Here is a 27,243-nt window from a genome sequence, read left to right on the forward strand (position 1 = left end):
CAATGCATTCAGGCATGTAGACGTGGTCAAAACAACTCGCTGAAGTTCAAAGCGAGCATCAGAATAGGGAAGAAAGGGGATTTAAGTGCCTTTGAACGTGGCATGTTGTTGGTCTGAGTGTTTCAGAAACTGCTGATCTGCTGGGATTTTTACTCACGACCGTCTCTAGGGTTTACAGAGAATGGTCCGGAAAAGAGAAAGTTGTGAGGATGAAACTGCCCTGTTGATGTCAGAGGTCAGAGGACAATGAGCTCGAGATGACAGAAAGGCAACAGAAACTCAAATAACCACTCGTTACAACTAAGGTCTGCAGGACACCATCTCTGAACGCACAGCAGGTCGAGCCGTGAAGCAGACGGGCCACAGCAGCAGAAGACCACACCGGGTGACACTCCTGTCAGCTAAGAACAGCAAACTGAGGCTACAGTTCAGACAGGCTCACCAACACTGGACAGTAGAAGAAGGAAAAACATTTTCTGGTCTGATGAGTCTTTGTTTCAGCTGCGACATTCAAAGGGGAGGGTCAGAATTTGTCGTAAACAAAATGAAAGCATGGATCCATCCTGCCTTGTTTCAACGGTTCGGGCTGCTGGTGTGGGGGATATTTTCTGGGCACACTTTGGACCCCTTTGTACCAACTGAGCATTGTTTGAACACAACAGCCTGCTTGAGTATTGCTGCTGATCATGTCCATTCCTTTATGATGTACCATCTCCTGATGGCTACTTCCAGCAGGATAATGCACCATGTCAAAAAGCTCAAATCATCTCAAACTGGATTGTTGAACATGACAGTAAGTTCACTGTACTCCAATGGCCTCCACAGTCACCAGATCTCAATCCAGTAGAGCACCTTTGGTGGAACGGGAGATTCGCATCATGGATGTGCAGCCGACAAATCTGCAGCAACTGCGTGATGCTATCATGTCAATATGGAACAAACACCTTGTTGAGGGTATGCCATGAAGAATTAAGGCAGTTCTGAAGACAAAAGGGGTTCCAACCCGGTACTAGCAAGGTGTACCTAATAAAGTGGCCGGTGAGTGTAGCTGATCCTTGATGATCCAGAGCTCAGTACCTGAACTGAATCCTCACAATTAGCTCTAAGTAGATTTCAGACCTGTGAGCAGTCAGGCGCTCTGGGGAATACAGCGGTGGAAGAAGTTCAGGTCTTTAAATGAAGTATGAGTATTAATACTACAGTGTAGAAAAACTCTGTTCAAAGTAGAAGTCCTGCATTCAAAATCCAAAAAGTCTGTGCCTTTGTTTTAAGACCTGAACAGAAACAGCTCATTGCTGATAATAACCACGACAGATGCATGCGTTCACTTGCTGAGGTGCGCAGCTGTGACTGTAGATGTACCTGCCCGTACCTGTTTGTGAAACAACTACACCTTCAGTCTCTGTCACGAAACAGTGAGCCAGCATGAACAAGACCAGGACCCTGGAGCAGCTACGTGGGACTCAGCTGTCAATCATTTCATTATTCACATCTTGCTGCAACATGTCAGATGATTTACGCTCTGCACCTTCATTAAGTATTTAAATCCTCCGTGGCTGCAGCATCTACCAGTAACTGACCTCTTTGTCATGTTTCCACTGTGAGATCAGCTGATTTTCCTGACGGAGCCTCCGGCTGCTTCAGGTGCAGCTTCTCTTTACTCAGAACAGAATCGTTACTTGTTTTATACTTGTGACTGTCGTCTTTGGAGGTTTGCGGCTCACCACTAAAGGAAAAAGCACTCGCAGAGATCTTTCAATTCAGTTCATTCAAAAATAACTACTGTGGCTTCAACAGGTGGAATTTTATGCCAGGTATCGAATGAAGTACTCTGTTGGTCTCGGTATCACTTTAAGGGTACTGGTTTTGGTTTTGGTATCGTAAAATGTTAAATGATACCCAACCCTACGTGTAATGGTTTGGGTTAAAGTGAGTATGTAGTTATGTAACTTACCTAGCATCATTAAATAGATTTCACTCCTATATCAGTGTCCGGTTTGGACCAATCCAACCACTTCTTGACTCGGACGTTTCTGTTCTGACATTTATGTTTAACAATGACGCTAACGGACTTCTCAATGTGATAAAATCTCTCAACCAGGTTCACATACAACACAACCCTAATCTGGTTTACTACAGCAGTATGAACCCGTAATAAACATTTCGCAGTGATTAACGGATCAAACTGATGCCGAAATAACAACATCATGATGCAGGTTTGTTAAAAATATTAATTCACGCTTTGTCAGGTCTGTCAGCGAGTTAACAACTTTTTAAATGTTTGTTTTCTGAATGGAGTTCAGATCGATCAGGGCTATGCTCAGTTAAGTACAACGACACCTGGAATCAAGGAACAGACACATAAATCTGAAATCACCAGGTAGTTTAACTTCCTGTCTTACTTTTCTCCGAGCAGCCTCCTGTTGTGTCCAGTCTGTGTAAATATGAAGTCGTTTCACGGAGCTCTCCATGCCCACTGACGCTACAATATCAAAAGTGGAGTTTGGAAACTCGCAGCTGCAGACAGGTTTACAAGCGCGAGTGACTTTTTAATCCTCAAAATCAATATTAAATGTTAATGCAATAAAAGAAACGAACTCTGAGCTCCTGCTGTTGGTAAACGGCTCTGTTATCTGAGCAGAATCCGGGTTATTTGTCCAAAGCTTCGCCGCCGCCGCCGTCTCTGTCCTGCAGAGCTCGCCGTCACTCAGCAGTATAAATAAAAGCTCGCTTCGTGAGGAGTGAGAGCGAAGACTTAACTAATTTAAAGGGAATTCTTTTGATCAGCTCTGAGGACTTTCTGCGGGTTCAGGACTCTCTGAGGTTTGTCTCTTGTCTCTCCAGATCTCGGGTGAAAAGCGTCTACCACAGATTGTCTCTGACCGAGCTGCCTGACATCCCCAGCGTACCGGAGCTCGCCAAGGTAACCGCACAGAAGGAAACCGCTGTAAAACATCACAACGCAACTGAATAAGTCACATTTAAAATGTATGAAAAAAGAAATATATACTGCGGGACAGATCTGGTTCTTCACTGTCACGTTGAGGGACGTTTACCTCGACTGTAACCTGAGCGCACATCTGAACTCTAAAGTCTCAGTTTCAAAGCAGATGTGTTTGTCTGAAACATTTCATTTCATTTATTTGTTTATTTGACAGGGACAGTGCTCATTAATTAACAGTAAAATAACTGTAAATGAGCCAGCGTTAGCTCAACAGGCTAATTTTCATCTGTTGTTCCCGGCCAGTTATTATGAGGAATAAAGATTTAAAATGACATAAAATTACTTATTACAGTCCACATGTAATAACAATATATACACAATAGTAGTAAGACGGGTACAACACACAACAATAAGTAACAAACAACATAGAGAACAGAGAACACACGTGATGTTTGTTCCTCTTGTGTTTGTGGGGAACATTTAAAGAAGTGACTGCGAGCTGATGAATGTGACTGTTACCGGACGCTGGGAAAAAGAAGGACCGATTCTGTTTTTGTAGATGTGTGTTTCTGTTTGTCTCTGAGGCTGAAACTGTGTGTGTTGTTCCTCCTGAAGCTGCTGTGTGAGGAAGCAGCAGGCCTGCGCTTCAGTCCCGTCCTCTACCCGAAGGTGAGCGCTCACACAGCTTCAACACAACCTCCAGTTTTCTGCTACGAACAGATCACGATGGACTGATTTTATCTAACCTGTCTGTCATCAGGCGTCTCAGCTGATCGTAAACTACGACGAGCACGAGGTCAACAACACCTTCAAGTTTGGAGTCATTTACCAGAGATTTGGACAGGTACTTCCTGCCTGACTGACCGCGGGAACACATTGACTGTTTGACCTCAGATTAATATACATGATTCCCACTGTGAGGCAAAGATACTGTGTGAGGTGAGAGGCACAGGTGCATGCAGGAAGCTGGTTATTGTAGTTTGACCGCTCACCGGCAGGTGGCGCTGCAGCAGTGACTCACAGCTGATGGAGGAGATTAAGTCACTTGAAACCAAGAGCGTCACAGCCTGAAACTTTAGGAGCTACCAAAACATGTGAACGTCGATGTTCAGCAGCGACCTGGCTCAGGTGGCTCACCGCCTGCTGCATGTGATTTGTGAAGAAGTGCTAGCCAATGATAGCTGCACAGATTTCCACATTAACAGCGAGACGTGACATTTCCAGTCTGTAAATTCTAGACTTTCATCTGTTAATCACAAGTGTGTGAGAGTTTACTGATCCGTTTTCACCCCTTTTTCATTCAGGGAACCAAAGAACAGGCTGACGTTATTGTTGTCTACAAAAGGGATTATTAACGTGATTTCAGTCGCAAATGACGCCATGAATAAGAAAACTAATTTTATTTAGTGATAGGCACCAAAACGTGATGTTAAACAGGATAAATGTCCGAGTTTTTCACTCTTTTTAAACATCAGGAAATTTGATCTATTTTACTGACATGTTAGATTTGCTTACAGAGATGTTATTGAGTTCATATAGTGACTTTGCTGCTGTAAACTATTGCCGGTGTTCTGACGATATATGCTGCCCTTGAAAAATGCCACCTTATGTGTTCCCATTTCCAATCCCATAAAGTTATAACTTTCACAGTATTATGACGTCTTCTTTATTTGATTATATTATAACATCATTTCAGGGGTAGCGTATTCTGATAGACTAATAATGATTTTGTGTTGATATTGCTGACGATCAGCCACTGTCTCAGCGGCGTGCCCAACAGTAAGGTTGCACAGATTTATGGCCGTGGGAACAGACCACGCTTGTGGGTCATACGAACCCGCAGAACCGCTAAGTAGCACATCTCGATAGGTAGCATGAATCAACAGAAAATCAGTCGTTTATTGATATTTAAAATATTCAATTCTAATTCCGTTCTGAATCTAAATACGTTTATTACGTCATCGCAATATATGGAATGATAACGCACAGTGCAGATTTTCCTCATATCGTGGAGTCGTGCTAGAAACGCTTTCTGTGTGAACTAGTTGGACGGTTGTTGTGCAGCTGATGTGTGACGGATGTGAACGTGTTCTGGTTGTATGTTGTGAGACTGACGGGGTTGTCACTTGTCCGTCAGGTGTCTGAGGAGGAGCTGTTCAGGAACAACGAGGAGACGCCAGCCTTCACAGAGTTCCTGCAACTGCTGGGAGACACAGTGCAGCTGCAGGACTTCAAGGGGTGAGGAGGGTAATAATCCATCAGAGTAAAGGCCAATCTACAAAATAATGTTTATTAACATTATTTTTATTATGTTTTTAACAAGTAGAACACAGAAACAAGAGAGAAGCAATAGAACATGTAAAGATATGTGTATATATATATATATATATATATATATATATATATATATATATATTTAAAATAAAATAAAGAAAGAAGATGGTGGATAATCTTTGTAAGTAGGTTGTGCTGCCTGTAGAGGGTCTGGAAGCATGTTTGTTAACCTTAACCCTGACTGAAATTTAAAAACGGCATCGCTCCTCTGTGCAGGTTTCGGGGAGGTCTGGATGTGTCCCACGGTCAGACGGGTTCCCAGTCGATCTACACCGTCCACAGACAGCAGGAGATCATGTTCCACGTCTCCACCAAACTGCCCTTCACAGAGGGAGACACACAGCAGGTAGAACAGCATGAGAAACATATACAGAACATGACATAAACATGACAGAGCCTGAGAAACACATGACAGAACATGTGAAACACATGACAGAACGTGAGAAACACATGACAGAACATGTGAAACACATGACAGAACGTGAGAAACACATGACAGAACATGAGAAACACATGACAGAACATGTGAAACACATGACAGAACGTGAGAAACACATGACAGAACATGAGAAACACATGACAGAACATGTGAAACACATGACAGAACGTGAGAAACACATGGCAGAACATGAGAAACACATGACAGAGCGTGAGAAACACATGACAGAGCGTGAGAAACACATGGCAGAACATGAGAAACACATGACAGAACGTGAGAAACACATGACAGAGCGTGAGAAACACATGACAGAACATGAGAAACACATGACAGCACATGAGAAACACATGACAGAGTGTGAGAAACACATGACAGAGCGTGAGAAACACATGACAGAGCGTGATATGACAGAACGTGAGAAACACATGACAGAGCGTGAGAAACAGATAACAGAGCATAAGAAACACATGAAAGAACATGTGAAACACATGACAGCACATGAGAAACACATGACAGCACACGAGAAACACATGACAGAACGTGAGAAACACATGATAGAACATGAGAAACACATGACAGTGTGAGAAACACAAGACCGAACATGAGAAACACATGACCGAACGTAAGAAACACATGACAGAGCATGAGAAACACATGACAGTGTGAGAAACACATGACCGAACATGAGAAACACATGACAGAATGTGAGAAACACATGACAGAACATGAGAAACACATGACAGAGAGTGACATGACAACACATGAAACACATGACAGAGCGTGACATGACAACACATGAAACACATGACAGAGCGTGACATGACAGAACATGAGAAACACATGACAGAACATGAGAAACACATGACAGAGCGTGGGAAACACATGACAGAGCATGAGAAACACATGACAGTGTGAGAAACACGACAGAACATGAGAAACACATGACAGAACGTGAGAAACACATGATAGAACATGAGAAACACATGACAGTGTGAGAAACACATGATAGAACATGAGAAACACATGACAGTGTGAGAAACACATGACCAAACATGAGAAACACATGACAGAATGTAAGAAACACATGACAGAGCATGAGAAACACATGACAGTGTGAGAAACACATGACCGAACATGAGAAACACATGACAGAACGTGAGAAACACATGATAGAACGTGAGAAACACATGATAGAACATGAGAAACACATGACAGTGTGAGAAACACATGACAGTGTGAGAAACACATGACCGAACATGAGAAACAGATAACAGAGCATAAGAAACACATGAAAGAACATGTGAAACACATGACAGCACATGAGAAACACATGACAGCACACGAGAAACACATGACAGAACGTGAGAAACACATGATAGAACATGAGAAACACATGACAGTGTGAGAAACACAAGACCGAACATGAGAAACACATGACCGAACGTAAGAAACACATGACAGAGCATGAGAAACACATGACAGTGTGAGAAACACATGACCGAACATGAGAAACACATGATAGAACATGAGAAACACATGACAGTGTGAGAAACACATGACCGAACATGAGAAACACATGACCGAACGTAAGAAACACATGACAGAGCATGAGAAACACATGGCAGAGCATGAGAAACACATGACAGTGTGAGAAACACATGACCGAACATGAGAAACACATGACAGAGCGTGGGAAACACATGACAGAACATGAGAAACACATGACAGAGCGTGAGAAACGCATGACAGAGCATAGGAAACACATGAAAGAACATGTGAAACACATGACAGAGCCTGAGAAACGCATGACAGAGCGTGAGAAACACATAACAGAGCATAGGAAACACATGAAAGAACATGTGAAACACATGACAGAACGTGAGAAACACATGATAGAACATGAGAAACACATGACAGTGTGAGAAACACATGACCAAACATGAGAAACACATGACAGAATGTAAGAAACACATGACAGAGCATGAGAAACACATGACAGTGTGAAAAAACACATGACCGAACATGAGAAACACATGACAGAGCGTGGGAAACACATGACAGAACATGAGAAACACATGACAGCACATGAGAAACACATGACAGAACGTGAGAAACACATGATAGAACATGAGAAACACATGACAGTGTGAGAAACACATGACAGTGTGAGAAACACATGACCGAACATGAGAAACACATGACCGAACGTAAGAAACACATGACAGAGCATGAGAAACACATGACAGAGCATGAGAAACACATGACAGTGTGAGAAACACATGACCGAACATGAGAAACACATGACAGAGCGTGAGAAACACATGACAGTACATGAGAAACACATGACAGCACATGAGAAACACATGACAGAGCGTGAGAAACGCATGACAGAGCATAGGAAACACATGAAAGAACATGTGAAACACATGACAGAGCATGAGAAACGCATGACAGAGCATAGGAAACACATGACAGAACGTGAGAAACACATGATAGAACATGAGAAACACATGACAGTGTGAGAAACACATGACAGAATGTAAGAAACACATGACAGAGCGTAAGAAACACATGACAGAGCATGAGAAACACATGACAGTGTGAAAAAACACATGACCGAACATGAGAAACACATGACAGAGCGTGGGAAACACATGACAGAACATGAGAAACACATGACAGCACATGAGAAACACATGACAGAACGTGAGAAACACATGATAGAACATGAGAAACACATGACAGTGTGAGAAACACATGACAGTGTGAGAAACACATGACCGAACATGAGAAACACATGACCGAACGTAAGAAACACATGACAGAGCATGAGAAACACATGACAGAGCATGAGAAACACATGACAGAGCATGAGAAACACATGACAGTGTGAGAAACACATGACCGAACATGAGAAACACATGACAGAGCATGAGAAACACATGACAGAGCATGAGAAACACATGACAGTGTGAGAAACACATGACCGAACATGAGAAACACATGACAGTACATGAGAAACACATGACAGCACATGAGAAACACATGACAGAGCGTGAGAAACGCATGACAGAGCATAGGAAACACATGAAAGAACATGTGAAACACATGACAGAGCATGAGAAACGCATGACAGAGCATAGGAAACACATGAAAAAACATGTGAAACACATGACAGAGCGTGAGAAACACATAACAGAGCATAGGAAACACATGAAAGAACATGTGAAACACATGACAGAGCGTGAGAAACGCATGACAGAGCATAGGAAACACATGAAAGAACATGTGAAACACATGACAGAGCATGAGAAATGCATGACAGAACGTGAGAAACACATAACAGAGCATAGGAAACACATGAAAGAACATGTGAAACACATGACAGAGCATGAGAAACACATCACAGAACATGAGAAACACATGACAGAGCGTGAGAAACGCATGACAGAGCGTGAGAAACACATAACAGAGCATAGGAAACACATGAAAGAACATGTGAAACACATGACAGAGCGTGAGAAACGCATGACAGAGCATAGGAAACACATGAAAGAACATGTGAAACACATGACAGAGCATGAGAAACGCATGACAGAGCATGAGAAACACATAACAGAGCATAGGAAACACATGAAAGAACATGTGAAACACATGACAGAGCATGAGAAACACATCACAGAACATGAGAAACACATAACAGAGCATAGGAAACACATGAAAGAACATGTGAAACACATGACAGAGCGTGAGAAACACATGACAGAGCATAGGAAACACATGAAAGAACATGTGAAACACATGACAGAGCGTGAGAAACGCATGACAGAGCATAGGAAACACATGAAAGAACATGTGAAACACATGACAGAGCATGAGAAACGCATAACAGAGCATAGGAAACACATGAAAGAACATGTGAAACACATGAAAGAACATGTGAAACACATGACAGAGCATGAGAAACACATCACAGAACATGAGAAACACATGACAGAGCGTGAGAAACGCATGACAGAGCATGAGAAACACATAACAGAGCATAGGAAACACATGAAAGAACATGTGAAACACATGACAGAGCGTGAGAAACACATGACAGAACATGAGAAACACACGACAGAACGTGAGAAACAGCAGAACACAATTGAGTGTAACGTAAAAGCACATGATATTACATGACGTGTTTTGAAGTGGCATGAAGTGAGTACATCATAACATGCAGTATTACAGCATGACAAACAGGGATATAGACACACTACAACATACAGCAGCTTGACATTACAGAACGTGTAACAATACAACAATAGCATGACATGATGATGTAAGTCAAGTTCTGCTCCAGCTTCAGAGGAAACGTCACATAGGAAACGACATCGTGGCGGTGGTGTTCCAGGAGGAGGCCACGCCTTTTGTCCCAGACATGATCGCCTCCAACTTCCTGCACGCCTTCATCGTGGTGCAGGTGGAGGAGCCTTGCGGTGACAGCAGCTCCTACAAGGTACAGCTGAGGACAAAACATGTTTCACTTAGTGTTCTTGCATGTTTGTAAATCTAAATATCAAAGTTCCCTCCAGCAGAGCAGAGTGTTGTGTCATTTACAAACTGAATTTCTCTCTCTTTTTTCCTGTGTTGAGATTAAACCAGAGATGTTACAGAATTTCCCTTCGGGGATCAATAAAGTATTTCTGATTCTGATCACAACTGGGAATGATCATTGGCAGAAAGATTTCCATCGAAGATGAGAAAGAAAAGCTTTAGTTAAATTTCAGTCTTATCTCTGGTACCGAGCAGCGCTTCCTGTCTACTGACTGACTTACTGTATGGAACAACTCTAAAGGCCTTCTGGGTGCACTCAAGAAGTTAGCTTCATGTGCTAATAAGTTTGAGGAGCCGCTGGTTCCACGTTCTGTATTCCCATTTCAAAGGTATTAAAAGTTCTCCTCAGTGTTTCTGAGTATGAAACCCACCTGGTTGATGAAACCAGCCTACAGCTTCATCGTCTGACCACCATTTAGATTTTTTGTCTGTCTGATGGACGGCTCTAAATACTGCAAAACCCTTGAGTCTTGGCTGCTCCTGTTGTTGCACTGTAAAAATTATCAAGGTGTTTCAACTTAAAAACTTAAGTTCCAATTTCTGCCTTAAAAATGTGAGTAAACGCAACTTTAAGAAAAGCTTTGTTTCAGCTCATGATGTTACGTTATACAATTTGTTTAATTAATGCTAATTTATTGTTTGAACTCTAAACAACTACCTATATTACATTTTCCATTCAAGGAAACTTGCTGTCTCTTGTCAAACAAACATACAATTCTACACCCTTTCAACTCACATTTTTAAGTTCAGATAACTAAATATAAGACATTTCAAATTAGTTAAATTTGGAAATACAAGTTCACCTGCTGCCTTGAAACAACAGCGCTGCAGCAGTATTATCTTCAATAGCTTGCAACGCGGCAGGGCAGTTTGTTGGTGCGCAAGTGCACACCGCTGTCAATGTTCAAAATAGCAGCAGGTATCACCTCCTTTCTGAAAGGGCCTTAAGGCCACAGTCAGGAACCCTTTCCACCGGTGGCACTAGTCTTACCATATTTTGGTTGAAATTTGAAACTTATCTGCAATATATAATTAGTAGGGATGAACAAGAACACCACTATCTGTATCTGTTAAACAAATAAAATTTTCTGTATCCATACTCCTTGCGATGGACTGGCGACCTGTCCAGGTTGTACCCCGCCTTTCGCCCGATGTCAGCTGTGATTGGCTCCAGCCGCCCGCGACCCTGTACTCAGGATAAGCGGTTGACGATGGATGGATGATGGATGGTATCCATACTCAGAATGGGTGTGGCTTAATCTAGATGTGGGCGGGACTAACTGGAAGTTATTTAAGCCTGAAATTGGTTTCAGAACTTGCTATATTTATTAGAAAACTATTTACAGAACAGCCTCAGAATTGAGCTTCATAGCAATGTTTTTGATCATAATAGTAATTGATTTTTAAACAAAAGATTTGTATATTAATAGTTGCTGTCGTGGGTTCAAACCCCGGTTGTCTCGGCCTTTCTGTGTGGAGTTTGCATGTTCTCCCCGTGTCTGCGTGGGTTCTCTCCGGGTGCTCCGGCTTCCTCCCACTGTCCAAAGACATGCTGATTGGTTAATTGGTGACCCTAAATTGTCCTTAGGTGTGAGCGTGAGTAGTTGTTCATACATGTGTGGCCCTGCGATGGACTGGCGACCTGTCCAGGGTGTACCCCGCCTTTCGCCCGATGTCAGCTTGGATTGGCTCCAGCCCCCCGCGACCCTGTACGCAGGATAAGCGGTTGATGATGGATGGATGGATGGACGGATGGATATTTCTAGTTTATAATAAAAGAGATATTGATGCATTTTACTCTGATGATACTCATAAAAAGTATCTGACTGTACAGGATCCTCGTTTCTACCCTAATATTTTGTTGATTATGTATGTTTCTCTCAAACTAAACAGACGCAGCACCCATCCCCGCATTCTCGCCGTTTTTCAACTTATAACTTACACAAGTTCAATCAACCCGACAAAAGTCTCAAATACTCAACACAATGAATGAAGTTTAACTTTCTAAAACTCAGTTGAGTTCAAAATCCAAAACTTGTCAGAAGAAGGAAGAAGTAAGTTGACGTATCTAAATGGGTCTATGATTGTTTTTTTAAGGTGGGTGGAGAAGCAGAGGTGGGAACAAACCACAGAACTCAGAATCTAAAGGTCAATTAATTTAAGCTGGATTCGATGTTTCTTGCTGAAGTGCACCCTGGGACTTGTAGTTCTCTCCTTCAGCGTATCTGTCCACAGCCTTCTTGTACCTTTGAGTTTTTATCAGAGAAACAGTGGTCCATCTTTTGTTGTGATTATTCACCAGGAGAGCTGTAGAAGAGCTCGATCACGGGTACCAGCCTCTCTACAGCACACAACAAACCAGTTCTCACTAAACTACTGAGAAACACAGTGTTGTTGTTCTGTTCCCGCCTGCTGTCTCTGTGACAAACTGTTGTGATTGACAGGTGTCCGTCACAGCACGAGAAGACGTTCCTCCGTTTGGCCCGCCCCTCCCAAATCCAGCCGTCTTTAAGAAGGTGAGAGGAAGACGAGCACAACAATCTTCAAAATGTTCCGGGTATAAATGTGAACCTGGTGTCCTTTGTGTGTTCAGGGTCCGGAGTTCAGAGAGTTTCTCCTCACTAAACTCATAAACGCAGAGCTGGCCTGCTACAAGAGCGACCGCTTCGCCCGGCTAGAGGTAAAAAAGTCTAAAAACACTTCAGACACACGTTTTGTTCTGTTTGTTAAAATTCTCTTTACATCAATCAATAACTGAAATGCTCTGACACAAAACGGAAAAACATCTGGCATCCCCAGCTGCACGACTGTAACAAGCATTGCCTGCCTACCTGAGCATGAACATGTGTTTTGGGGGAGTGGCTTTGGAGGGAGGCCTAAGGGTCTGTGTCCACTAAAGACAGCGTCTATTTTCAATGGGAGCGCCGCGTTTTTACAACCTGGTAAAAACAGCAGCAGTGTGAGGGGTTTTTCTGGTCGCCGAGAGTTGAAAAATGTTAAACTTTGGGAAAAACGCTGCGCTCGTCACTGTCACATAGCAACGCAAGTAGCAACGGTTACTATTATGGAACCGAGCTTCGTCCAACCTCAGCTCTTGGACCAAACAGTGTTACTCGCCGAGATGTTTCCTCGCCCACAAAATCTCATGAACCCACATTCGGCGAGTCCGTCCTCTCTCTCTACCTGCTTCAGCCTTCTCTTCATTCAGAGCGAGGACTCTACTCTGTTGACATTTTTACATCCGGTAAAGTCAGGTAGAACTACTTGCAACATCACTTCCACGGATTTTAGGTATCATAGCAACCAAAAACGCCCGCTAGCGCTCCCTGCTGGGCGTTTTCAGAAGAGCAGCCGGTGTTTTCAGCTGGCAAAAACGCTTTGGTGGACACGGGTCCCTTAAGGGCGCGGGGGGAGTGGGGGGGGTATTTTTCAGGTTTTAGGTTCTGTCCGGCTGACACGTACGAGCCAAACAGGTGTGATAAAGTTGAGACGTTTTTGACACAAAAACAGATGAAGACTTAAAAGTGAGGATGAGGTGGAGCGCCCACAAACAAATGTCGTTAGTCCATAAAGCCAGAACTGACAGTATACATCCAAATGATTAGAAACATGAGGCACAATCCAAGGGATGAAACATTGGTGGTGCAGCCATAAACAAACATGAAATGACGAACACGCAGCGAGCCCAAATAAATACACCAGGAGGTCTGAACATAATGACACACAGGTGAAACCAGGTAGACAACCAGTGAGAACAAAACAGAAGTTAAACAAGACAACAACAAAATAAAACAGGAAAGGAGAGACACAAGACACCAACCTCCCAGAACCGTGACACGAGCTGTTACCTACCGCCAGCCCTGAGCTAGAAATTAAATGTTCTGTTTCTAATGAATGTAAAGGAAACTTTAAAACATGACAAGTGATGGAAGTAAAAGTCCTGCTTTCAAAATCTTAGTAAAAGAACTCAGTATGCAGAAAGGCCGTATTACTGTATTATGATTATTGATGATCACTTTAATGTTGCGGCTCGTTAATGTGGAGCTTATTTTAATGACTTTATATTCTTACTAGGTAGCTTCACCTGTAATAATACATCATACCTGATTTATATTTTGTGTTCATAATCTGAATCTGAAAATACAGCTTTAAAATAAATGTAATGAAGTAAAACATACATTTCAAACTGTAGTGAAGCAGCTTAATGTTGCCGTAGTCGCGTAAATGTATTTGTTCGTGGTGTTCCGCAGGGCTCCGTGTTCGGTCCCCTGTTGTTTTCTATCTACGTGACTCTGCTGGTCAGTGTTGGGCAGTAACGCGTTACTTTAATAATATTACTTTTCCCAGTAACTAAGTAGTGTAACTAATTACTTTTCTAAAATAGTAATATTATTACAGTTACTTATCCAAGTAACGCTGCGTTACTGAACGCACCATCCTTGACGTGAATCCACGACTGTGCGGCAGCTCAGCGGCTCTGGACCTTCTGTTGTTCATGTCTGCTGATAGCCAAAAACTAAATGAAGAAAGGAGAACGAGGGAGAGAGGCGTTCTTTTCACAGCTGGAAGCAGCAGCTGCCATTACTGTGTCACAGTCTAAGATGCAAAGAACATTGTCATCTATCGTAAACTCTGTGCGAGCAGCAAAAAGCTTTCAACCGAACGAACATTTAGGGAAAGCAGCGTTTCCCATAATTAGCGTAGGAGCATCTATTCCTGCAACACCTCCTGGTATGGCCCCCCCCCCCCCCCCCCCCCCCCCGCTTTCATTCTGCGGGAAACACTGGCAAGTAATATAGTAACGTAACTAGTTACTTTTATCACCCAGTAATAAGTAAAGTAATAATATTACTTTTTTAAGGAGTAATAAGAGACTAGTAATTGCCCAACACTGCTGCTGGTTCACCTCTCTTGTTGTGTGTGTAGGAGCGTACCCGGGCCGCCCTGTTGGACAGCCTCCATGATGAGCTGCAGAGACGCTCCCAGAGCATGCTGGGATTGACATCAGGTCTAGAGGAGGAGGGGCGAGGTGAGAACGGACACGCCCATGGAGGTCTGCTGGAGTCCATTAAGGTGTTTTATTTCATTTACCTCCATAATCCTTTATTTTATTTCTTCTGTACTACATAGATCCATCCATCGTCAACCGCTTATCCTGCGTACAGGGTCGCGGATACTACATATATACACACACACACACACACACACTATATATATATATATATATAGTGTATATATGCACACAGTATATAACTATATAAATAATATTTTTTTAATTAAATGACAGTATCATTTTGAATTTTCCTCCGCTAACAAACGCTGTCATCTCTCTCTCTCTCTCTTGCCGTCAGAGGGCGATGCGAGGACGGAGCGTCTCCATGGAGACCATGTCGCGGGGCGGGGCAGGTCTGCCGACCAGTCTGAGTGGGGGGGGTCTGGCTCACATTAACGCTGAGGTGAGCAGAGGTCAGAGGTCACCGAGGCGGCCCGTGTTTCCCGCCGTCCTGACTGTTTAACAGCCGCTGTGTCTGGTGTGTTTGTCGTCAGGGTAACGTGAAATCTCCTGTGAAGCGGCGATCAGGACTTTTTCCCCGTCTGCTGAGCGTCGACAGCCAAACGGAGAAGCAAAACCAGAGGAGGTAACGTTTTAATCCTGGCCATTAAACAGAATCCAACATGTGACTCAGACAGAAGGAAGGTGGATGCCCCCCCTTCTTTATGCTAAGCTAGGCTAATAACGTCATGTGATCCACTTGTCTTTGTGTTGTGGATGCGTCAGCCTCCTCAGTGAGCAGAGGAGCTTCGACAGCTGCCACCCGACACTGGAGGTGAGGTCAGAGCTGCCGTCCAATCCCAGCTCTCCAGAGGCGGGACAGCGGGACAGGTGTGTATGTGACTCCGTCAGAATCACATCAGTTTTAACGCGCCAACAAAGGCAGTGAAGAAGACGACTGTTAGCAAGGAAACATGGAAGTGAACAATAAAGTGCAAGTGCGACAACACAAGACACAGCAACATCACAGACCAGTCCAACAGAACGAAGCCCAGCTCGCCGTCCGTCCTGCAGCCTTTCAGTTCGTTTAGCTCACTCCAAGTCTGATATTTACTCTTGTGCAGTCTCTTTTTCGCTTCCTCTGACATCAGCTTCTGCCATGATATCCATACTGAGAATACCGAGCTCGCTTCTTCTTATAGTTTGCTTGCTGAAGGGTCTTGTGGCGTTACGCTCTTGTCCCAGAAAGGTTTCCCGCCTAGTATTCCAATGTTACGTAGGGCGCCATTCTCCCTGCTGCAAGTCAGTGTACCATCAAAATGATTTTTAAGCCGTTATTTTAAGATAAAATAACTTCATGTTGTTGCTTAATTATTATCAACCAACTGAAGGAAAGACAACAGATGCAAACACAAAACACAAATCCAGAAAACCTGCAGCAGGAAATAGGACAAAATCAGGAACATAAAACGTGATGCACACAAATCCAGAAACAGACATCTAGACCACAGACTGGTTAAAAGAACGTGAGGTAGCCGCCGTGAGGTCACCCGTTGGTTTGTGGACTAACGTTTTGAAGCCTCCAGTTTTGGCCGTCTACATCTTGGTTTTTTAGAAAACAGATGTGACCATATTTGCACAAGAGCGTGGAGCTAGCTAGCTTGGTTAGCAAGGCGAACGAGCATTTGCTGTCAGGGCCCCGAGGCTCTGGAACGACTCGCCTGAGGAAATTAGGCCGGCAGGGTCGGCTTCTTCCTTCAAATCTCTTTTAAAAACTTTTTACCGGACAGCAGATCCAGATTTTATCTGAGCTGCCACTCGTTTTACTTTTCCTGCCCAACCGTTCTTATCACTTTGTTTCCTTGTCTTATCTTCCTAATGTCCTACTGAACATATTCATTATACTCTATTGTGATCCTTGTTCTTATATTCAGTATTTTACCCCCCTGTGTCCACGTGGTTATTTGTTTTTGCATTGTATGTGTGATTTGTTGTGAAGCACTTTGTACTCTGTTTGATAAGTGCTGTATAAATAAAGCTTATTATATTATTATTAGAAGGTGCATCTGTAATTCACGTTAACTGTGATAGTAGCTGGGTTGCTAATTTTAGCTGGCGACAAATAGGCTTAAAACAAAACGTACTTACCTGAAAAATGACCAGCCGACTCCTAAAGCCCTGGAAATACTCGCTTTTTAACAATGCGCAGGCGTAGACAGGCGTAGACGGGCGTCAGCGACGCAAACAGCATAGTTCACACACTTGCCTGCGTCCTTTGCGTGTACCTGGAGGATTAAACCTGAATCTACTAGGGGGCGGACCAGGACCGGGTCATCCCTCGCCAACACCGGATCATCAACGTAAACAAACCAAACAGCAAACATAGATTTTAATGAGACGTCATAACGATCTTGGACTGGTTCCAGCTCCACATCAACACTGTAATCTGTATATTGTAAGCATTGTGATGCGGCATTCAGACCAAATGTGAATTTAATCCACGCAACGTTCTCCTCGCGGGGGTTTTATCGCTGGACAACTGCTGAATGTTCACACACAACGCGAATAAACACAACTCGCCATTACTACAGCTGTATGAACCCACAGTAAATAAACAGATCAAACTGATGCCGAAATAACGACAACATGATGCAGATTTGTTAAACATATGAATTGATGCTTTGTCAGGTCAGCAGGACAACAACTTCAAAAATGTTTGTTTTCTGAATGGAGTTTGGATCGATCAGGGCTACGCTACACTAACCTGTTCACAGTAAAGTACAACGACAGCTGGAATAAAGTTACAGACACATGTTTGTCCGGTTTTATATAAATATGAAGTAGGGCCGACCGACGGTAACAACAACACTGGAACCGGATGTGCTCAAAAGCTGCTAAGAAGCTCCAGTGAAGATAAATCAACTCAAATCAAAAATCAAATCGCGGCTGTACGCGTCTTTGCGTTGACTTTGTATGTAAACTCACCGCCCCGAACGCTCACTTCGCTTTTGGTCTGACAGCACTATAAGATTTCAGTTCTCTGTCGCACACACCTGCACTGTGCTGGGTTTCCTTCAAGAACTGGAAAAGTGGCCCCCCAGGTTCTCACTGTATAATTTGTACCCTGGATACAGGACCGTGTCGGCCAGCAGTAAGATGTTTTGTTTGTAATCTGCAGGATCCACATGAAGAAGGAGAGCAGTAAGATTTCCAGATCGACATCCAGCACCTGCAGCTTCAGCATCCCTGCAGACGACACACACCTGGTGAGACACGAACTAATCGCACAGCCTCCTAATACTTTTGCAGGAGAGTGATGTCCGGGGGGGCGGGACAGTTACTGAAGTAACAAAAGACTTAACTTTGCTGTTCGAACCCAATAATTATAATTTTATTGATTTATGAGATGAGATTTTACCTGAACAACATGTTAGCTGGGGCGGCGCGGCGGTGTCGTGGGTTCAAACCCCGGTTGCCCCGGCCTTTCTGTGTGGAGTTTGCATGTTCTCCCCGGGTGCTCCGGCTTCCTCCCACCGTCCAGAGACATGCATCCTAGATTAATTGGTGACCCTAAATTGTCCTTAGGTGTGAGCGTGAGTGGTTGTTTGTCTATGTGTGGCCCTGCGATGGACTGGCGTCCTGTCCAGGTTATACCCCGCCTTTCACACAATGTCAGCTGGGATTGGCTTCAGCCCCCCGCGACCCTGTATGCAGGATAAGCAGTTCGTGCTACAGAAGAAGTCATTTTTATAATCAACCAGAGCTCCACTGTGACGACGAGGATCTTGTGCACAGGTGTATTTCATTAGATATTGTTTAGCAATCGTTACAAAGGTTAATGTGTCATATTGACTGTGCGTGATTTTGTCCTAGTTTGTCCTGATGGTGGCGCTACAGGAAAGGTCACGGTGTCGGGAAAATCTAAAGGGGTCCATCCTCCGGAGAGCAGGAAGCAGCCGCCAGTGAAACTCAACACTTTCCTGTAGATTTTCACATTAAAAGCCTGCCAATAACTGGAATGCTGGAAGACTTTTAATGTGAAAAGTCTGATGGAAGTGTTTGCTTAACTTTAGTTTTATAATTATTGGTGAACAGGAGGGATTATTAAAAAGGCCACAGAGGGAAATAAAGTTTAATTTAAGTCAAGCTCAGTCTGTGGTGTCAGTAACCTGTCCTCTCTCTCTCTCTCTGTCTTTAGCTCGCCCAGGCTGCGACAGCAGAAGGTCAAAGTTCAACTCCGCTCATCGTCTGTCGCAGCCCCACAGGTTCAGTACAACTTCCTGCTGCACGCACACAATCAGAGGAAGTGATAAATCTGAATTACAGGACTCCTGATTTAAATGAAGGAACATACACCAGGTTCTGTGTTTAGTCTCAGAAAACAGCCACTAAAAATAATCACAGTGAGATTTTCCTCCAGACGGCAGGTCGGCGTGCTGTAAGTCAGTTTGGTAAAACACAAACATGGCGTATCCGTAATCCGTGACCTATCAGATTCTGCGTTAGACTGAACGCAGCTTCACCAGGTTCAACCCAACAAGAGACCAGATGAAGAGGTTATTTATGCTGAACTCTGGATCAATAACCCCAATATCAATACAGAGTGCGAGACGGGGAGGTCCGTGTCTTTTAAGCGTTCAGTAATGATTAAAAATGTAACGGCAGCATCGTCAGTATTTACTTTTTATTTGATATATTTTGCTGGACAGAAGTTAATTTGGGTGAAGCTGCTGCATCATGATCCAGGGGTCGGGTATCGAGGACCGGTTCCAAGTTAGACCCAGTGGACTGTGTGTTTGGATTCTGCTTCTGGGTTCCTAACTTTCCGCATATCTCAGCTCCTGCGAGCAGCGAGCATTTTACTAGAGCCCGACCAATTTAATTTATTCCTTCTAAATATTTTCTAACATCACCAACAGCAGGTAACGCTGCCTGTTGCTAAATTAGCCATAAAGCTAACTTAGTGTGTTTATCAGTGGAGGAGGCCGACATTAAAGAGCGATTAAACCGTAGTGTCTCTAGTTACAGTCAGACATGTCAGACATGATTAAACCAGGGCACTTAATAATAAGAATAAACGTGAGCTGAACAAGTATCTAAAGCCGTTTTTCCAGTACCAGCTCGCCTCGCCTCGGTTTGGCCGTCCTCCGTTTTCCATTGCAGAAAGGACCCCTCAATGTACCTCAGGCGCAGGCTTTACCCGCCGCCACTCGCGGCGCTCCTAAACTCATCACTTCTCTTAAAACTGTCAATATTCTAAATCTACACAGCTGATTTCTCACCTCTAAACTTCTCAGAAGTGGATTTAGTGATGAAATAACGTATGAAAACTGTAAAATATAAAACTTCCTGTTGCTGGACTCTGTCTGGTGCAGTGATGATGCAGTGAATAGTGACGATTCTCTCTGACCAATCAGCAGTCTGTCGTGTTTTCACACCACATTTTAGTATCGCCTCAGCTCGCTTGGAAAATCGACGGAGGTGATACAAAAAAAATTACCTGGATGCAGCTACAGGTGCAACATTTCTACAATGGAAAACCAAACAAAGGCGAGTCGGGCTGGTACCGTGGGGGGGAAAAGGGGCTCAACACACAGGTCCTCACTGTAGACGGTCACGTAGTATTAGATTAATTAAAGGGCAGCGTTTCCTCCTCGTCACTGTATCATAGAGCCAGAAAAATATATATATTATTATTAGCCTGTGTAGGAGAGTCCTGTTTATCATTATTATGAAAGCAATAACATGACATATGGTATTATTTTTAGTCGTAGTACTGTATTGGTATTTTTTCTAGTTTCTGTTTCGCTGGCCCCCACAATACAAACACTATTTGATGTTCATTAGTAGTAGTATTAGAGTCAGTAGTAGTAGTATCAAATATTTTAAAAAGGTGTTCTGTAGTTTTATACATTTGACTCTTATTTATCAGAACTTTTATATATTGTGTTGTACTTTGTTCAGTTTGCACAAGTTTGATACCCGGCCCTGCTTGATCCTGATGCAGATTTACAAAGTAAATCATATGTTGCCAGCATGTCAATATGACAGCATGCAGAGTTACTACATGGACTAGTTTGGAGTAAAAGTACACTAAGAGCGCAGAGACACTCGGGACAAAGTGCTGCTGTCGGCTAAAAGCTGCATCTGAATGTTGTCGATGAACCTTCAGCCACAACAGATCAATACAGACGGACTGTTACAGGAAACCAGTTCAAGGTTCAGCTTTATTGTCAGTGTTCAACACATCATGCACACTGAAACTCAGCTGCAGCTCCACACACACATTAACAGTCACTTAAGAGTGTCACTTAAGGAAGAAATAAAGGAAAACTAAAATAGTAATAGTGGGAAGATAATTAACAAATTAAATGATTTAATTAACACCTCTTAAGCTTCTGAGTTTCCTGTGACACGTTTGTTGCTTCCTCTGTTTCAGAGCTGAAAAATAAAAGCTCTCCCAGACCTAACCTCAAGTTTCGCTTTGACAAGTTGAGTCACTCTGCGGCGGTGAGTCTGTGTTCATACTGTGTGTCGTTTTACTGTACACAACAAAACAGGTCCCGACAGCCGGCCTGAACTCTTAACGTAGGTTAAAATAATGAGTTTAGTGTGAAAGTGTTCTGACTGTTCTCTCTGTCTGCAGCAGGGCCACTGACCTGAGGACGCAGCGGAGGTTTGTACAGCTTCATGTTTGTGTCCTGTGTGATGCTTTCAAAGTCTGTCTGAACATTAATAGAAGTATTAATACACTCCTCTGACTGCTCTCAGAGCAATGTGCTTTATGGGATTAACAAGCTTAACGGGCAGCGAGCCCTTTGCCAGCTATACACTGAACAAAATGATAAATGCAACACTTTTGTTTTTGCCCCCATTCATCATGAGCTGAACTCAAAGATCTAAGACTTTCTCTATGCACACAAAAGGCCTATTGCTCTCAAATATTGTTCACAAATCTGTCAAAATCTGTGAATCCATCCACCTCACAGGTGTGGCATTTCAAGATGCAGATCAGAAAGCATGGGTATTGCACAGGTGTGCCTTAGGCTGGCCACAATAAAAGGCCTTAGGCTGGCCTCAGTAAAAGGCCATAAAATGACCACAATAAAAAGCCTTAGACTGGCCACAATAAAAGGTCTTAGGCTGGCCTCAGTAAAAGGTCATAAAATTACCACAATAAAAGGCCTTAAGCTGGCCACAATAAAAGGTCTTAGGCTGGCCTCAGTAAAAGGCCTTAGGCTGGCCACAATAAAAGGCCTTAGGCTGGCCACAATAAAAGGCCTTAGGCTGGCCTCAGTAAAAGGCCATAAAATGACCACAATAAAAGGCCTTAGGCTGGCCACAATAAAAGGCCTTAAGCTGGCCAGCACTATGAACTGTGGGTAATTCCCTCAGGAAAGTCTGCAGAGGTGTGGACTTACAGAAAGTCTGCAGAGAGCCCCCACACACCGGACAATCTGAAAAGGGGGCAGCCTGAAAGTCCTCGCGGACTCACCAGGAATGCACCTCAGAGTCCGTGAAGGTGGAGGTTGGTGATCCAGCCCGGTGCTGTATGCAGCCTCAAAGGAACACCTGCAGTCACTGCTGGGGGCTAAAAAGCAAATGACAACACGTTTTTTCCATCAATATTTTTAGATCAGTCAGAGCCTTTTGTGGTAAATATGCACATACAGCATCTATCAGAGAAAGGAACTCAGGCAGCCTCCAGTTATTGGTCTGCAGAGTCACATCTCCTCTGCACCCCCCCCTCATTTATAACTTTAGGACCACCTACTTGATGAGCTCCAATGAAGAGCAGCAGCTTCCCTAAACTTTGTCTGATCCTGAGAACAAAGGGGGTCCGGTGTCTGTCAGGTGGTCTGGACGGGACCTAGTGCAGTAAGGTAACCCGTAATCATGCACTGAAGCCGGGACTCTGGATCAGACCAGGTCCCTGTTGGACTCCAGCTGCTGCTTCGCAACACATCTGGGTTACTGAGTCATGCTTCATGAAGCTGCTTTCATTCCCTCTGATAATAAAACTTCAGCTCGTCGCTCAGACAGAGACAAGTTTGTTGTTCCTCACTGTGGCCCTAAAATACTACGTGATGTACTATCTAGTACTGCACACCTTAAACCTGTACTTCACTGCTGGTGTCTGTCTCCTCGCCTTCTCCATTTAAATGTTACTTACTGGAAGAAAACTGAAAGCTGAGGAAAAAGCTTTGGTCAAACTTTTGATTTAGCTGTGCATCCTTTTAATATTTTAAATTTTTTTCTCTTCTCTCACTTTTCATTTTCCAGAACAATAAACATCAGCCTCAATGAGGAGGAGGAGGAAGAAGAGGAGGAGGAGGAGGAAGAAGAGGAGGAAGAAGAGAAAGAGGAGGAGGACATTAATGTGAAGACACTGATGGACACACACACACTGAGGCTGAAGCTTCAGCATTGGGCGTAATCTTCAGGTCACTCCGACAGTTTTACTCGTGAAAATGTGTTTCCTGTTCACGTTCAGCCGGTGAAACCAGTTGTAACAGAAAACACCTCTGATGATGTCATAGTGATGTCACCAGGGTAGGCGCAGGAGGCGGATCTGGTGTTCACCTGTGCACCGTGTCCTGCAGTATTTCGGTCCTCATATGTGAAGGACCTGGATCCAGGAGGATGCTGAGCAACTTCAGGGGCCCGTACCACGAAGCAGGTTCCACAAACCCAGGATACCTGTCCGTTATCAGGCTCAGCCGTCACTCGAGCTGGCCATCAGCTCACTAAGTGCACAATATTGACAAAATCTGATATTACGATATTCATTTTGATTTTCTTAAACATGTAAAAACACGTTGGTGGGTTTCAGAAACGTTCCCCCTTTGATCTCACACTCATCTTCTTTCTTTTCTTTTGCCCACTTTGCACTGGTTTACTACTTACACAACTATTTTAAGTATGTATCATATAATTATTTTAAGTCCAGACCCCCCTCACGATTTCCACCTATGCAACTAAAGCCCCTTCTCCACCGCACAGTACCAGCTCGACTCACCTCTGTTTGGGTTTCCACTGTAGAAATGTTGCACCTGTACCTGCTTCCAGGTACTTTTTTCGGATCACCTCCGTCGAGGTTCCATGCGAGCTGAGGGATACTAAAATGTGACGTGAAAACACAGCAGACTGCTGATTGGTCAGAGAGAGCAGGGCCAAACCGAGTCGAGGCGAGCTGGTACTGGAAAAACGGCATGAGCCACACAGCCAGCGGACGCCACAACTTTCTGCAACATTTTCAACGTGATAATGCGATAACAGTAATCAGTCAATATATTGTGCAACACAACCGTGAGCGCATTCATGTCAAAGATGACCAATCACAGACAAGCAAATGGTGATATGGGACAAACAGGAAGGTGAACTGATATTGCAGCTGAAAGGCAACAGTTACGTTTGTGTTCCATTAAATGAACGTGTTCTTACGGCGTGTTTGAACACCTGCTGCTCACCAGAGGATCTTCAGATCTAGAGCGATGTTAAAAACGTGGGATCCCACAGACAGAATGAACCGATGACACGCCAGACGGTTCAGTCTCAGGACCACACACTCGGCGTTAATATTAAAACGGTTTGGCGTTTCCGGGGGACTTGGGATCTCACAGACATGGAGGCAGACGGTCGTCGTCAGCTGGTCGACCTTGTGTGTTTTGGCAAAGAAAATCAAAAGAAGAGAATCAAACTGGATGAACTTGAGGCTGAGAAGAGGGAATCAGCGGCGAAGGCGAATCGGACCCAGAATCAGAAATACTATATTGATCCCTGATGGGAAATTCTTTAAAAAAGGGAGGGGAAGAGGATATTTGTTCTCTGCATTTAACCCATCCTATTTAAGAGCAGTAGGCTGCCATCGTACGGCGCCCGGGGAGCAGTTCGGGGTTCAGGGCCTTGCTCAGGGGGCCCATTCAGAATGGGTCGTGCTGGACTTGATCCAGCAACCCACCGGTTTCCAAACCAAGTCCTAACAGACCCAGCTAATGCCGCCCCAATCGGCCCCGTTATCCTCGATAGATTCATTTATTTCTCAGAAATGTTCCAAACATCGTTCTAAATTAACTTCACACAAACCAAAAATACATTCATGCCATAAAAAGAGCTCAGACTGCGGTGAAAGGCTGAATCTCAGATCCTGCTTCGTAGTACAGGCCCCTGGTCACATGACCTCTCCACCAGCATCTGGAACGGAACATCGGCTGGTTCCGTTTAGTGCAACAAGCCACAGGAACCTCCGCGTTTTCGTTCACATCCAACCCAAAACACCTGGTAACCACAGCAACGGCTCTGCGTTTAGAGTCTGGCCAAAGAGCTGTCTTAATTCTAACCCGGAACAGAACAGAACGCCATAGATAAGTTCAGTTTTCAAAATAAAACACCCCAAAAGTACACACCGTGTACCGCGAGTACGCGCTGCACGTCTCTAATTATGAACCATTTGATCAGCAGCTGCAGTGAAACTGTTTCAGTGTTAAGAACTGATGATGTCGTATTAGTCAGGTGGAGTCCAGGAAAATACTTTTCTAAATAACGATATTTATTCACCAGAGATTATGCATAACCTAATCTTTAATTTGTCATTTTAATACTTGAGGTGAACAGTTAATAAACATCTGCAGACATACCTGTCTGATTCATTTCCTTTTAACTGCTCCTTCTTTGTTGGTCTCTGAACTGAGATGTTATTACTGCAGCGTGTTTCTTCAACATTTTAGTGCTTTTTCAATTACAACCAATTACAAACATCACTGTGATTAATATTTATTTCTTACCCACATCATAAACACCCCCGGGATCAAACTTTTAATCAGGAGATTAAGTTTGTTTCTGCGTCTCCTCCAGGTTTCCGCTGCAGACGCTTCATGTCGCTGTGGATCTGACACTCATCAGTCAGCTTTTTACATTTAAACATCACAATCAGCCTGTTGGCCGAGACTTGTTCAGGCCTCACAGCTTGTGTCAGACCTGCAGCACGAAGATTTCCTCGAGTGTTGGCGTTACGAACAGGCTGGACCCGGAGCTGCTGTGAAAAAGGACTGTAAACCTGAAAAAAGAAGAAGCTTCACTGCCGTTTGATGCGAAACCAGATGTTTATTTTGCACTAAAGTGACTGAAAGCTGTGCGGATGTTAGTCATGAATATTAAATATACAACGTCTGACACGCCGAATGAACTCTAAATGTCTTGATTGCACTGAAAGCACAAATCTGTTCCTCCTCTTCTCGCTCTGACTTCAGGTGTAAATCTCTTTTCCCGTATAAAATAAAGGTTAAAGGGGGCGATGAGAGGGGAGGTGTTCAAGATGTCGCTGTGTGTCATTTCTGTGAAACTCTGATGTTACAAACTTTCTGCAGGACGACATGTTTGCACTTTGTTTCAGTGATGTTTGTAACCAGGAACCGATCAAATATTTCTCCACTAATGAATTCAAAATACATCTAAAAATCATTTAGTTTCTGATTGTCTTGATTTCCAGTCACATCTGATCCCTCATGAGCAACACCGTCTTCAGTCAGGTGACGTAGTATAAAGAGCGACAAAGTCCACGTGAGTAGGAGGGGCGGTGGATGAATGAGTCAAGTAAACTTTCACTCAGGAGGCTGAGGTTCAAGTCCCGTGTGGAAGAAAGTCAAACTTTTAAGGTGACCAAACGTTAAACGTCATATAAACTCAGGTCACGTGACGTACTTAAAGGAGCGATATGTAGTTTTCAGCAGTTTTTAACTTGCAACCAGGTGTGTGCTCGAACTCGTGAGAATCTCAGGTAAACTCCCACTGCACTGTTACAGTAATATTTTTATCAGCTGCTCGTTCAACTAGTCCATGCTCGTTACACGATAACGTCAACTGTAATGATAACGTGCTACATCGCCGTTAGCTCGCCTGTCTGCTTCTCAGTAACCAACGTTATTCTTTGTGTAT

The 27,243-nt window shown here is 43.7% G+C and overlaps 1 protein-coding gene across 1 annotated transcript in view; it reads left to right on the plus strand.

Moving 5' to 3' along the window:
• Positions 1–26,769, plus strand: part of LOC119896010 (rap1 GTPase-activating protein 2-like) — a 73,541-nt gene extending 46,772 nt beyond the window's left edge. The window contains exons 8-24 of the mRNA XM_038709472.1: positions 2,845–2,923; positions 3,560–3,613; positions 3,705–3,788; positions 5,082–5,182; positions 5,495–5,624; positions 10,063–10,218; positions 12,761–12,832; positions 12,910–12,996; positions 15,243–15,389; positions 15,668–15,772; positions 15,864–15,955; positions 16,096–16,200; positions 18,488–18,575; positions 19,508–19,574; positions 21,749–21,819; positions 21,956–21,985; positions 23,593–26,769. Coding sequence (XP_038565400.1) covers positions 2,845–2,923; positions 3,560–3,613; positions 3,705–3,788; positions 5,082–5,182; positions 5,495–5,624; positions 10,063–10,218; positions 12,761–12,832; positions 12,910–12,996; positions 15,243–15,389; positions 15,668–15,772; positions 15,864–15,955; positions 16,096–16,200; positions 18,488–18,575; positions 19,508–19,574; positions 21,749–21,819; positions 21,956–21,967 — 1,450 coding nt within the window. The 3' untranslated portion in view covers positions 21,968–21,985; positions 23,593–26,769. The remainder of the gene's footprint in view (positions 1–2,844; positions 2,924–3,559; positions 3,614–3,704; positions 3,789–5,081; positions 5,183–5,494; positions 5,625–10,062; positions 10,219–12,760; positions 12,833–12,909; positions 12,997–15,242; positions 15,390–15,667; positions 15,773–15,863; positions 15,956–16,095; positions 16,201–18,487; positions 18,576–19,507; positions 19,575–21,748; positions 21,820–21,955; positions 21,986–23,592) is intronic.
• Positions 26,770–27,243: the final 474 nt, after the last annotated feature.

Source organism: Micropterus salmoides, unplaced genomic scaffold (assembly GCF_014851395.1).
Source record: "Micropterus salmoides isolate LMB-PRFRI ecotype aquatic unplaced genomic scaffold, ASM1485139v1 Ms_hic_scaffold_9, whole genome shotgun sequence".
NCBI classification, from domain to species: Eukaryota; Metazoa; Chordata; class Actinopteri; order Centrarchiformes; family Centrarchidae; genus Micropterus; species Micropterus salmoides.